Genomic DNA, 13,835 nt, shown 5'->3' on the forward strand with positions numbered 1-13,835 from the left:
CTTCTTACAAAGTTAAGGGGCACTTTTAGGGAACTTGAAAAAGTGGGTGGACTGTGCCCCCCTGCCCCCCCCCCCGGAGCGCCATCTCTGCACCCCTCCCCCCCCCACGGGAGATAGATTTCCGTCTTGATATATGATGTGACAAACCAAGCGGCCTTTAATCTCTGAGAAATAATGAATGCTAATTATGATAATTTATGAAGACTTTAAAAAAAAAATCCTATTCGATAGTATAGTAAATTCCACGCTTAGTTAAAAAATGGTGTGATATTTTATTATTTTAATTTGATCATAAACGACTGATGTGAAAGACTAGTCAACGCATCCTTTCGAGAAAAGACCCCCCCCCCCCCGCTTATCCCGAGAGGGTGTGTGAAGACGGTACTCCGTTCTCAACGCACCCTTTCGAGAAAAGCAGGGGGGCTTTTCTCGAATGGGTGCGTTGAACTCACCCCACCGCGCCGCACCGGTTACGTAAATTTGGTTCTAAATATATCTATACCGTATTTTTTTTTCTTCATAGTATAACACCTATTAATCATAAAATACTAATTATCAACCCTACAAAGACAGAAGAAATTACCATGGAGTAATGAAGACCGGAATGAAAAAAAAAAGAGGAGTGAGAATAGTAAAAGTATAAGATATCAAAATTAAATAATGAAGAGGAATACAGAAGCAGAAGCGAGAAAAACAAGTGGCATAAAAACCGATTAGAAAGAGGCAGTTGACTATATGTTACCTCCTTGAGCAGCGTCATCTCCGGCTACCACTCCCGTGGCGGCTACCACTTCAGCGGAAGCTGTGAAAAGAGATCAAGTAGACCAAGTATTACTTCATTACTTAATAATTTGTTTTGATGAATTTATATGTGCACGTTCATACCTTAATGTACGATTTACATATACATTTTTAATCCATGAGAGGATCGAGAAAAATATACACATACTCCGGTTTCCGAAAGGTAGAAACGTAAGATATTTTTTGACAGTTTGCTAAGTCAGATTCTGCGATAGCTTTTCATGGACTGCAACCAAAGTCAAAATTAGAATTTAATGAGGAACGAGTCTTTATTTTTGTGAGCGGTTTTTTGTTCGTTCCGAATGACCCTATTTTAATTCTGCTTACCCTGCTAACAATATTAAACAAGGACAATTCGGCTGTGAATACTGCAGACATGATTTTAAGGCTTATAGGCCGGCTCACACTATGACGAATCAGGGGGGGGGGGGGTACCGCAAGCTACGTTAAGCTGCAAATTGCAATACTGAATTTTCTGCCAATCATCGTGTGTTACTTTCAATTGTCGCTGACGAATCCGATAGCGACCGTAGACGGCTGAAATTATGAGTCGCGTCCATCGGCAAATTTATATTAAGTTAAACATTTTGTGGCGGCAAAAAAATCGTTGTGATTCCGTTCAGATTTCGTTGGAGACCGCAACCCTCATTTCCTTGACGTTTCCATTCCGTGCGATTCCGTCTCTGAGGTCGTCACAATTTCGGTTCGTAGTCGTTGTCGTTGTTGTTGTCAACGACCATTGACGGCAAAACAACGTGACGTTACGTGACGTCACGTGACGTCACGTCTCCAACCCTGACGACACATTGCGCGGAAAGTAACACAATCGTAACGACCTTGGTGTGACGATGGATTGCGAATTTTGGTCAGAGGGTAACGGTTGATAACGGGTCGTTTGCGAGTACCTGCGGCATTGCAACGGTGGTCTGCGATGGGTTACGATTTTGCAACGATGGTTCACGGTTTTAAACTTTTAGTGCGATTGTTCACGTTTTGTGACGTCAGTGACCCGCAAACACCCGTCTAGACATCGTCACTCGCCGCCCAGACAACGTCCGATTTTGGTCGCTTGACTCCGTTCCCTGCCGCAGCCATTCGTCCCTTGCCATCGTGTTGTTGCTGAAAGCAGTCCCCACCCGTCAGCGAATCTTGGTTTTCCCCTTTTGCCGTCGCTTTACCGCCAACATTTTGTGATTTTCACGTCCGTCGTCTTTCGCGGGGTCTTTGCCGCTACTATGTAAGCCGGCCTTTAACACCGATGCATGTCCAAAACATATCTAACTCTATGTTTATGTTGAAATCAAAATGTTGTGATTATTTCAAGTTTGCATCATGGTAATCTGACACTACCTATTTTTCTTTTTAATAAGAGCCACTTCCCCCTTCTCATAAATGATACGTGCCCCTTTTCCTTTCTAACTATCTCCTCTTTATAAATGCCCCTTTTCACCTCTTATAAAATGCCTTTATCAAAATCTGATAGATGCCCCTAATTTTCCGTCGACAAATACCCATTTCCCATATTCATAAGTGTCTTTCTTTCATACCTGGTGAGGGCTTCTTTTTAGATGTAAGAAGTGCTCCATTTTCATCTCTGATAATTACCCTTTGAACTTTGACACATGCTCCTTGTCTTTTCTAATAAATGTCTTATCCCTTTAGACAATACCCTTTCCCTCTCATCATTAAAAATGCCCCTATTATACATGTACGTACATCCAGTACGATTTCGTCAAGATTTTTATTTATTTATTAGGTGATACCTACCTCCGTATCACCTCTTGATTTTGTCAAGATTTTTCTTATTCTTCTATGACTTTTTTCGCAGGATATCTCAAGTATTGATTAAGCCATTGCCATGAAACTTGGCCTCGAGATAGATCCTAGTCCAACTGCGTGACTCAGAGACGCCTGGGCATCGTGACGTCATCATGACGTTATCATGTGAAATGTCATTAATGGTGGTTTCTCAGCCATGCAATATTAATTCAATTTAAATTTGGCATCAATGATGCTCGTGTCAAGGGTCAGATTTAAAACCCACGCACACGCGTCTGCCACTTTAAACTCGCGCGTAGAAGAGCGTCATCAAAAAATGTTCGAAACCCCAAACCAAGTAATTTTCTATATGTCGTTTTCAGCGTTACAAAAATGTTATTTTTTGCATATCTTGGATTCCTGATACTTTCCTCAAAGATTCCTTGCAATTTTAGTCATTTTTTTACTCATAATAATGGAATACACATGCGTCAAATATAAAAATACGCGGGTGCGCACGTTTGCAAAATGTGATAAAATCATGCTTAGGCCTATGCTTAATTGGCCATAACCTCTTAATCGATTTAAATATGGTGTAGCTGAGGTTATGCCCCCAATTAAAGTGGCATTTGTTTTTCATTTTGATAACGGGATCATGATAAAAAAAAATTGGCAAAGACGACGAGTCTAAATTAAAAGTTTTTACATAATAATAATAATAATAATAATAATAATAATAATAATAATGCACATGCACTTGTGATGACGAGCTAAAATGATCGCGGTACAATTTAAATGTCCCCTCTGGTGTTTTAATGTCATGGCGTGTCATGGGTGTCATGGCAAATTGTACCAATACAAGTGAACCAGCGCCCATTGAAGCGTATACAAATTGGATCAAATATTTTGTGTACATGTAGTTCCAAAGGGAGTTAAATTCATCATGTGTTTATGGTGGGTGTAATTTTGTTTAGGATAAATCCATTCTATTAATATACCGTGAATGGGTACCCTCCCATTCTGGACTGTCTGACAATAAGACAGTTGATATAAGCTGAAACTAATAGAACATGACGGGTAGAGCATTTCATGAAATAAGATGAATTTGTGAATATGCATTCTTATGTCAATTAGGGTCATATGTGTAACTGGTTATTTTACAGGTTGAATTGTCATATTGTTTCAATCTATCTTCGTTCATACTACCGTGTGAGTCAAAAAAGTTTACACCTAGAAAATTGCTAATTATTTTAAAACAATCATCTATGAACAGTAAATTAGTATACATCAATATAGAACAGTATTTTATCCCAAATCATTTGGTATCATTTTTGTGTGGTATGTGATCACGCTTGGATGAACAGGAGACATTATTTGCGAGAGTGCAAAAATCATGTATTATGTTGGGATTAGCGTAGTGAGAGAATGAGTTGAATGTATCAAATGAAATGTATTGCATATGAGTTTTGCAGAAGCAAAGTCACACACAGAAACACACACGCGCACAAAATGTTCGTTGATATTTGATATTCGATATTTGATATGTGTGGCATGATTAATTTTGTTAGGGATGTTATTTGGATCTGCAAAGACCGAATTAATACCCAAATCCCAATTGTTTTTTTCAAACATCACGTAAGCAACTTTGGCGCATGTCGATTTTTGCACTTTCGCAAACAATGCCTCTTGTGCATCTTAGCATGAACACATACCACAAACAAATGATAACAAAGGATTTGGGATAAAACACTCTTTCATAAGATGTATATTAATTAACTTTTCATAGATGATTTTTGAATAATGAGTAATTTTCCAGGTGTAAACTTTTTTTCTGACTCACACTGTATTTAGTAGCGCTTAATTCAATGTCTCTAAGCGCTTTACAAATATTCGCCGGCTTCACTAAACAACTTTCTTTCAACTAATATAAAAGATGAATACATTTTACGAATTAATTTTCACCTTTACAAGAATTCCACCTTCGCTTTAAACCAAATTACCTTGATCTTGTGGAGAAGCTTCCTGTCTTCCGTCTTCCAATCGAAATATGAAATGGCATTCCAGTTTCCCATTTCGTTCTACTATAAGTGACACTGCAACACTATCTGACTGGTTGGTGAAGTCCAATTCAAAGGGCACACAGATCCTTTCTCCACTCATTAGTTTGTCAAAGGAGACAACCTTTAAAAATACAAAAATTGAACGGAGGTCATCAAACAAACTTCCCTTTTATTTTTTCAATATCAATCATCTGCTCTAAAAGTATGTATTAGATAAATTGTCCTGAATTTAGCTCTAGCAATCATTATGAGCAACTCTAGCATTGGGAAGAGTACGTAAGTCCTACTATTCAAAATTCAGAATCAGATTATGATTATGTTATTGATCCATGAACCATGAATGTCAACCCTGCGGCAAGATTGATGACCCAAACTGAGAAAACAATGCTCTCACATAACCCGTCTTAAAGAAAACCCTACATGGCTCCTATTTCAATCAAGCATAATTTCAAAATACTGTTAATGGCCTATCAGTGCTTTAATTATTAGTTCTTGGTACCATATGCACCCTCGATAAATCTGAAATCAGCTCACCAAAAAGCCCTTGCAATGTTTAGTTGTTCTGCCCCAGATTTTATTGGAGTGGTCATATATTTATGCTGCCCCTGCACTTTGGAACACAATCCCATCTCATATGAAGGAAGCATTCACAAGTTATGAGTTTAAAACTCTCCTCCAAAGGATTTGTTTGAAAAGTGTTTTGACTGAGCTACAGAAGGGCAATTACAGCACCTATTTTCCTTTCATATCTTCTCTTCCTAAGCGAATAAAGATGCTATGGCAGTGATATACACCATATAAGCACTGTATCATTATGACTTATTGATAGTAGTACATGTAGTATTATTGTCATTATTATTAAAAATAACAATATTATTGTTATTATCATTATTATTATTATCGTTATTTTTATCATTATTATCATCGTTGTTATTATTATTATCATTATTATCATTATTACTAGTAGTAGTAATCTCTGGATGGACATACTGGCAGATGTACCTATAGTGATATGCACCAAGACAAGATAACTATTATCTAGATAGTGTCTCGCCCAACTTTGGCCAAATTTCATGAAATCACTAAAGAGCATCCCTGACCCAAATTTGGTTGCAATGTGAACAATGTCAATACGCGAAGTTATAAGTCATAAGAGAGTCTTGTTGGTAAAATGTTTGACTCATTCATCTAGAATGATTCTTGACATGAGAACATAACCTCCAACATCAATATATCATGAGGGTCCTCCAGATGTACGTATGATCCTCGTTTGGGTGCATGGGTGTAATTGGAGGGACAGAAGCAAAACTACTTGTCACAAGAGAATGTTGCAGGTTGCAGACATGACCCCCAAATGACCTTTGACTTTGGCATGTGACCTTCAGCATCACCACAATACGACTCTGACTCAAGTTTGGTTAGAATAGAATTCATGGTTGCTAAGTTTTTCGTAACAATTGGAAAGTTTTGCAGGTTAACTTTTAGTATTTGTGACAGATGATGGACAACAGGTGGGCAATTAAGACAATAAAGGATAATCGTTCAGTGCATGAAAAGAGTTTGCAATAATTTCTTTCAATGTCCACATCATAGAAAAGCTGGAAAACCAATATGAAAAACACAGTAATTATCTACAATGTTCTCTTTTGTAGAGAAAGAAGCTTTGATTTAAAAAGAGTTCAACAATGATTATCAAATTGGACATCATCTCAGATGCTTAAATCTTCAACAAAACTTAAAATATAAGGAATGTACTGTATACCGGTATGTTCCGACCATGCATGGGTTCAACGCTCCTATTCAATATGAGAGGTAACCAGCATCCTTTAAAGCCCCACTGTCCTTCTTGTAGCTACTTGCTCCCTCTACATAGAAAACTTCCCCAATCGATGCCTGTTGGTCCCCCATGATCCTCTTTTTCTTATGTTAAATGAGAGCCGAGTTAATGAGATAGCCATCTGTCACAGTGACCTCGCTGGCTCGCTGTGTGGTCTAATCCCTTCTGGCTGAAGTAGTAAAGCCTCCCTTTAAAAAAAACAATTGAACTTACAGCAGGTCCTCCAATTACTGTATTCCTTAGGTAACAGGTCATTTTGAGAGCACCTTCTGCTGTCCGAATAGAGAGCCGTTGTTCCATATTGGCAGGTATGAAATATTCCCTTTCTTCGAGTTTTACCAACTGTTACCAAAGAAAAGAAAACAGATATATACAGGGCTGCATACATATATCAGGCAAGAGAATATCTATATATTAACATATCTCAATGAGCAGTAAAAAAGAACTAAACACATCAATTTAATGATTTAACGTACTTGTAAATGAAATCTTCTTCACAGTTGAAGAACAAGTTTTCATATCTAGTTTTGTTGTACGGCGGCATAGTAACAAATTCAGGCACACTTGTACAATTTTGTCTAAAAGCGCTGAACTTGCAACAGTTATTAAATCATAAAAAGTGAACAATAATATATTAGATATGGAAACACTCTTCAAAAGATACTTAATTAGGTAATTTTCTTTAATAATTTGCTATTGTAAATATAAAGGGGTAGTCCACCCTGATATTAAGTTTGTTGTAATAGGGGCAGAAAATAATAGGAACAGGTCAGTAAAAGTTTGAGCAAATTCCGATTAAAAATAAGAAAGTTATAAAGTTTTTAAGTTGTGATCAATCAAACACAAATTGGCAACTCTGTAACGTATTTTGCGAGCTCCCCTCCCATTTGCTCTGTACCTAAAACTTCATTAACTTTCATTTTTTGTTGTTATTAATGATGAAACAGATTTGTATCTATACAGGGGTTGTATAGAAACATCAAAGCAGGAGAAGAGCTTCTAGCGGAGAAGTATATACATGTTCATTGAGTGCATTGTTGTAATGTAAATAATTAGTAATTTTAGTAAAGTTCACATGCTGCATCAAAACAGTGGTATAAGTTAAGTAACAATGCCTTATATACAATAGGAACTTGAGAGAAGGGGAAATGAGAATCACATATTCCTCAAAAAATAAAGCCCTATAGAGAAAATTGGATTGCTTTTCTTCTGTGATGAATCAAATCAATTTGAAATCTCAAACATCATAAAATCAAAAGATAACACATGCATGATTACTTTTTAGAGACTTCGGTGGTAAGCGCTTTATAAGCACCGTATTTTTAATTATTATTATTATCATTGCATGTGTTAATATATCAGACAAAAATTGATTCAAAAGGAAATGTGGCCCAAATTTTAGCTTGCACAACTATACGGGTGTTAACAGAACAGTCTGCCTTGCATTATGAATTTGTAAATGCTCCACCATGATCGGTAAATAACCATTTGCATTTCGATAATATAACAAGGGTTCACAAACTACTTCCTAACTTCACAAAAACGAGCCCCCTCCCCTCCTAACGATTGCGCAATTAAGAATGTGCCCTGTATACCATAACAGATGATTATGATGTATTTTACCATGTTAAAGATAAACTTGAGTTCTGGTTTAAAAAATATAAAAAAATTCTCACAGAATCAAACGAAACTTACATGTTCAAGATTACAAATAAATGTCATTTGCCATACAATTTGGTAAACAAATTATATTGGCTGAGTAATGAGCATAGAAAGATAAGGAAATCAAGGTAGATTGTTAGTAGGCCCGACACCATTTTGTGTAATCCCATATACATCTTTCTGTGTACAGTGCTTGTTACTCTACCGAGACTGGGCCAAATTTATTATGATTTTGATGACTCCATAACCTTGCAGTACACACCAATACTTACATGCTACATGATTAACTTTTTCTGATCCATTCCACACCTTTCCTTTACAATGCTATCGCATGAACAGAACTCAACTTTATCTTTAACTCTACATATTAATCTCTGTATAATTTGTCCATTCATGGTACTTATGAAAGTACCTCTGTATTTCCTATCACTTATTAATACCGGCACACGGTGTCATTTTACCATAATTATCTGGCACAAAACGGTTGATCCACAAATTTGCACAAAAGATCCTTTACAGTTATAATTAATACACATGGTTGGCCTTTATGGGGTTTTATAATTTTTTTGTTTCTTCATGATACTCTAGATCTTAAATGTTCATACTTGATAATTAGGAAAATCTAAGGATCGAATGTCCAAACGCAGTGGCATACAGGGATGGGTCGCACCCCCGTCATCGATTGGTGATAAATGAAAATGAGAGAAGAGAGAGGGGGAAGGCAACAAAGGAAGATGATCATGATACCTCGCTCGACTTTCTTCTTTCACATTTCATATATACCGAGTAAATGCCCCCCCCCCCCCCCTCGGCAGAACATCAGTGCTCCTTAACTGAATGGATCCATGCTGCTCCACTGTTCAAATATGAAAGAATAGTGTGCCAACATTTAACTCTTCCCAGTTCAAACTAGCTGTACAATTCTGGACAAGATTGCATGTTCTGAATGTAGGAACGCTACCGATCTCTGCGGCCGCTTACCACTTAACGGTATGGATAAACATTCTATGGACAATATTTTACTCACCAAGTTGTAAAGGCATATTTGATATTAAATGGGAAATTACAACATAACACAATTTGTGGAAGTGCATCCATATCTGATAATTTTCTGTATGGGTAAGTTCTTACGAGCGAAAAATCTGGTGGGTTTATACAAAAGTGCAGTTTTCTGCTATGCCACCATTCTTTTCAGTCTGAGCAAATGAATAGAAAATAACCTTGCCAATAATGGATATCTATGGCAGTGTTTTTCAACCGGCACCCACCAGACATCGCTGAGGGTGCAACACGAGCAATTTGGTTAAATTGGAAACATATTTGGAATAACATCAACTGCGTGAAATTAAAGTATCAGAAACACTTAGCTGCCAAACATATACTTGTATCATCCTGTGTATTTTGATAAGGAAATAAAAATTTAAAAATAAAATAGTGCCCTTATAAATTCAGAAACAGGATGGTTTTAGTCAGCAAGGTGCAAGGAGTACCCCATTCGTGTGGCAAGCTACCGGAATATTGTCATATTTAGGCAGCAAGGTGCCTAAATAACTTTTTATCTAGTGTGATTTTTTAGTCAAAATGAAACTTTTAGTAAAAAGTTTTAAAAATCTATTCTTTTTTCAATAACATTTTTATTTTTGCCATCAGCAAATAAAGCATATGGGCTTCATATGGACCTCAGAGTGAAAATTCAGGGCTGGAAAAAACTGCCTTGCTGTTGGTGTTATTCCATTTGTTCTTTTGTTAGCTGAGTCTCAAGTATGGGAGAATGTTTCTTAAAACATCGGGTCGGGTAAAATCCAAAAATAAGTTGAGTCCTGTTGATGTGCAGGGCTGCATACTGTTAATATTTTGTTATTCAAACATCTTAATATATTTTTTAAAATTTAAAAAAAAAAAATTCTCAGACCTGCTAAGCTCCACCCCAAAATAAATGCTCCAGATCTCATTCATCTTCTGACATCATCTGTCAATAATTAATGAGCTAACAACAGACAGTGGTATGTAACTTCCCGCAGCTCAGTACATGTTCACAAAAGAATTGCATGCTTTCATACAATACCTCCATATTACCTCTCTTTTCCAGCACGTCTGACATAGCAACTCCTATGTTGGGATTGTATGGTCAGGTGGTCAGCTCTGGTGAAGCAACATACTACTATCTCTTGTTAAAAAAAGATTTTAAAAAATATTTGAACATCATGAAATATATTTGAATAACAAAAGATGAGTTGTATGCAGCCCTGCACATCAACAGGAATCAACTTGTATTTGAATGTCACCTCACCTTTAGGCCTGAGTGGGAAATAGTCTCCAACAATTTTACCCTGTGCCTCGGTCTGCTGTACCCCAACTACAATGCCTTGTTAATATTTTGTTAACATAGTATTTTTATGTTGATTAATTAATACTCACTCGAATACTTATGGTATTTTCAGAAAATTATGTCAAACAGATTCTGATCTTTGCCACGAGTCCATGACTGTTGACATTTCAGTGCATTGTGTCAGGTTCCTAAACTTCCAAAACAACTGCTGCAACAATAATTTTCCTCGCTTACCTCGCTGTTCCCTTTGATGTCGTCATAGAGGTGCGCATGTAAGATGACAGATCTCGTCTGCAAAGCTAAGTTCTTTTCTTTAAACGGCCGACAGCACATCCTCTTTTCTCGGAAGAAGAATTGACTGATGATGAACTTAACCTTCGCCCATGAAAAGTGGTTCATCTTCAGTATGAGTACATCTTTCTTGATGATGACGCTAGGTGTTCCAGACCTCGACAACACGATTCGTTCTTTAACAACGGCATCTATCAATAATTTGGCGGTAAAAATCAGGAAAAGTATGGACTCATTGAAGCGAGGGATAAACATGATTGTTAAAGTAATTTAAAAGCAAGCAAATGCAAAGACCTCTGCATAGAGTCATTGTGGGTTCTTTCGTATAAGCAAAGTTAACCTATTATATACACATTGTTAACTCCAACATTTTGGCAATTCCCCCTTCAGACCAATCTCTCAAGAAATGACCAGGACGTCTCGTTATCAACTGCTAAAACACAGAAATCAGTCAGGGTCAATATTCTGAAATCTAATGTTAATCCCCACAGTTGACATACCTCTAAATCGGTAATCTGAAAACTACGTTAAGGATTTATTATCTTCTTTGAGGTACCGCCCTGACAATTCCATTTAATATAATCTCTTATCATAATAACTCTTAAAAAGTACTCTCAGCAAATCGTGTTTCATATTCAATTGGGCATATAGCACAAATGTATTGAGCATCGACAATTCATACGCAGTACCTATTTCCCGGTTTGTGTCACAAGGGTGCTAATAAAAAGCTACTTTATTCCTTTGTTTTCTGTTTCCTATGTTTGTTTTATGTTCAAAAGTTGTAGATTTGCAGAGTCATATTGCAGTTTTCAAAGAAAGCCACAAATGAAAAAGTCAGGACAGAAAACCTCAACTTCATTTTACATCATTTTCAAAGAGTTTTCAGAATACCAGAACTATGTCAACTATCATGCTAAAACCGCCAACAGGTATGAGTATGCGCACTGCATCTTCCCGCCAAAAACTCTGTTAACACAGTTTTGGACTTTAAACGATGTCATTACTTTCTCCAGTTGAATATGACATCCTTCAAATTTACAGTGTGAAGACCTCAATAACGTTTGGAGTCACTCACGACCAAAAGTGTCAAACGTTCTTATAATGCACGTAGTTTGGATGCATCAGGGTAGAAGGAGAGTACAGTGAATATTATTAACATCAGACAGGGTTGTGTTATGTCGCCGGACCTGTTAAATATGTATAGTGAAATCATTTAAGAGAATTGGAGAATGAAAATGGGATACGAGTGCATGGGTAGCCATTCAATCACAAATATTTGATATGCTGATGACACTGTTTTATTATCTGATCAGAGAAAGATCTCCAGAGACTCCTGGATGTAGTTGTAAAGGAAAGTTAGAGAATGGGACTAGAGATCAACTATACAAAGACAAAATGCCTGGAAGTTTCAAAGAAGAGCAGTCCAATATGTAACTGGAAACTGAAAGAACAGGTTATTAAACAAGTCTCCTCTTTTTAACTACCTCGGCAGCATGATCACCGAGGATGCCAGATGTGAGACAGAGATCAAAGAAGGATAGCTCTCGCTAAATTTGCATTTTCTAAGTTAGGCAAATTCTGACAAATCGCACAATGGGTATGACGACCAGAATAAGAGTACTGAATTGTTACATCTACCCAGTACTTATGTATGGTAGTGAAACATGGACTATAGCCTCTGATACTAAAAAGCGTTTGGAAAGTTGCGATATGTGGTTTTTAAGAAGAATGATAAGGATCCCTCGGACTGACAAAGTGATGAGGAAGTTCTTATAGAAGAGCTGCAGTGCAAAGGAAAATGATATGTGAGATGTTGATTAGGCAGTTGAAGTTCACTCACAGTCATTACACGTAAAGAAGGCCTAGAGAATCTTGCTTGGACAGGGAAAATTGTGGGAAGGAGGAGTAGGGGAAGAAGGAGGATACTTTGGGTGGACAGTCTGCAGAAATTGTTGGAAGAGCTAGGAGTGAAACACCTGCTGGGAGTGGTGCTAATATAGAAGGCTAGGAGCCGAGGGTTATGGAACAGCATGTTCGCCAAAGTCAATCGATATGGCACTTAGAGAGAGAGAGAGACTTTTAATGGAAATGTAGTTATATTTTTTTATTTACCTGTTGCTAAGTGTTTCATTTATGTGCGAAAAAGTTTTGACATTGATGACATTCATCAAGTACCATTGCTACATAATGTGCATACATGTTAAGATGTGCTTACCGGGTGAGTATTCTCCCTCTCCTGTGTATAAGACTGCCTCCACACTGGAGTATCGTGAACTCACAGCACAGTGAGGTATTGTGTAAGTTACCGGTAACTTCAGAACTAAGTCATCAGGGGCTAAACACTGTACACCAAAGCATACTGACATCTCGGCTTTGCTGTTTCCAAGATTTGGAGTATCTGTCAGGACACGAAGAGAAATGTCCTGTGGCGCTTTGCCGTCAATTGCACCGGGAGGGATATCAAGTTCAATCCCAAAGGAATCTAGCTGAAGTTTGTCACCTTCAACTCCAACTTTCTTACAACATTCCATCTTGATTGGTTTGACGTTTACTACAATTGAAAATCAGAAGAGATATTTCCATTAAATCCTTTCTGTAAACTCTCTGCAAACAATTGAATACTTTAATTTTACTTAATTGTACAAACATGACAATGACATATTAAGTGAGCTGAGCATGATTTCCATGGGACATACATAAGGATTTTGATATTGCCATTGAGTTGAATTTTAGAAAGAAGTTGCGATCGTGTAACAAATATGTCAAGTAAATTCATAAAGAAATTAAATAGGTGGACAATTATTGTTTTTTTTACTTTTGAGCGCTTTTTTGTACTTCGATTTTTATCTTATTCCTGATTTCACCGTTAACCCGTCCAGGTCATACATGACTTTAAAGTTATTTCCCGATGTCGATTGGCTCACTAGTTGCTCGAATGTTTCTGAGTAATTAGACTTGTTGAAGTCTTAGAGGTTATTAGCATGTCCGAGATCAAAGCCAACGGCTTCACAAAACAGGTCGAAATGATTTTTACCGAGTTCGTCTGACAAGTTCTTGGTATGTTCGTTCATCTCCTTCTCTGCATCTACAATGAAAT

At 37.2% G+C, this 13,835-nt stretch overlaps 1 protein-coding gene across 1 annotated transcript; it reads right to left on the reverse strand.

Moving 5' to 3' along the window:
- Positions 1-731: 731 nt before the first annotated feature.
- On the reverse strand, positions 732-13,269 carry LOC105440506. The gene is made up of 5 exons (XM_030973694.1): positions 12,954-13,269; positions 10,682-10,929; positions 6,670-6,798; positions 4,560-4,740; positions 732-802 (listed from the first exon to the last, which is right to left on the reverse strand). The coding sequence occupies exons 1-5, from the start codon at positions 13,267-13,269 to the stop codon at positions 732-734; spliced, it is 945 nt and encodes a 314-aa protein (XP_030829554.1).
- Positions 13,270-13,835: the final 566 nt, after the last annotated feature.

This window comes from Strongylocentrotus purpuratus, unplaced genomic scaffold (genome assembly GCF_000002235.5).
Source record: "Strongylocentrotus purpuratus isolate Spur 01 unplaced genomic scaffold, Spur_5.0 spur5_contig_764, whole genome shotgun sequence".
Taxonomy (NCBI): domain Eukaryota; kingdom Metazoa; phylum Echinodermata; class Echinoidea; order Camarodonta; family Strongylocentrotidae; genus Strongylocentrotus; species Strongylocentrotus purpuratus.

Coding starts and splice junctions, on each gene's coding strand:
- LOC105440506 (XM_030973694.1), bottom strand. CDS start 13,269: ATGGAATGTTGTAAGAAAGTTGGAGTTGAAGGTGACAAACTTCAGCTA. Junction 10,930..12,953: donor AGAGGGAGAATACTCACCCG/GTAAGCACATCT, acceptor AATTATTGATAG/ATGCCGTTGTTAAAGAACGA. Junction 6,799..10,681: donor ACATCAAAGGGAACAGCGAG/GTAAGCGAGGAA, acceptor CTTTGGTAACAG/TTGGTAAAACTCGAAGAAAG.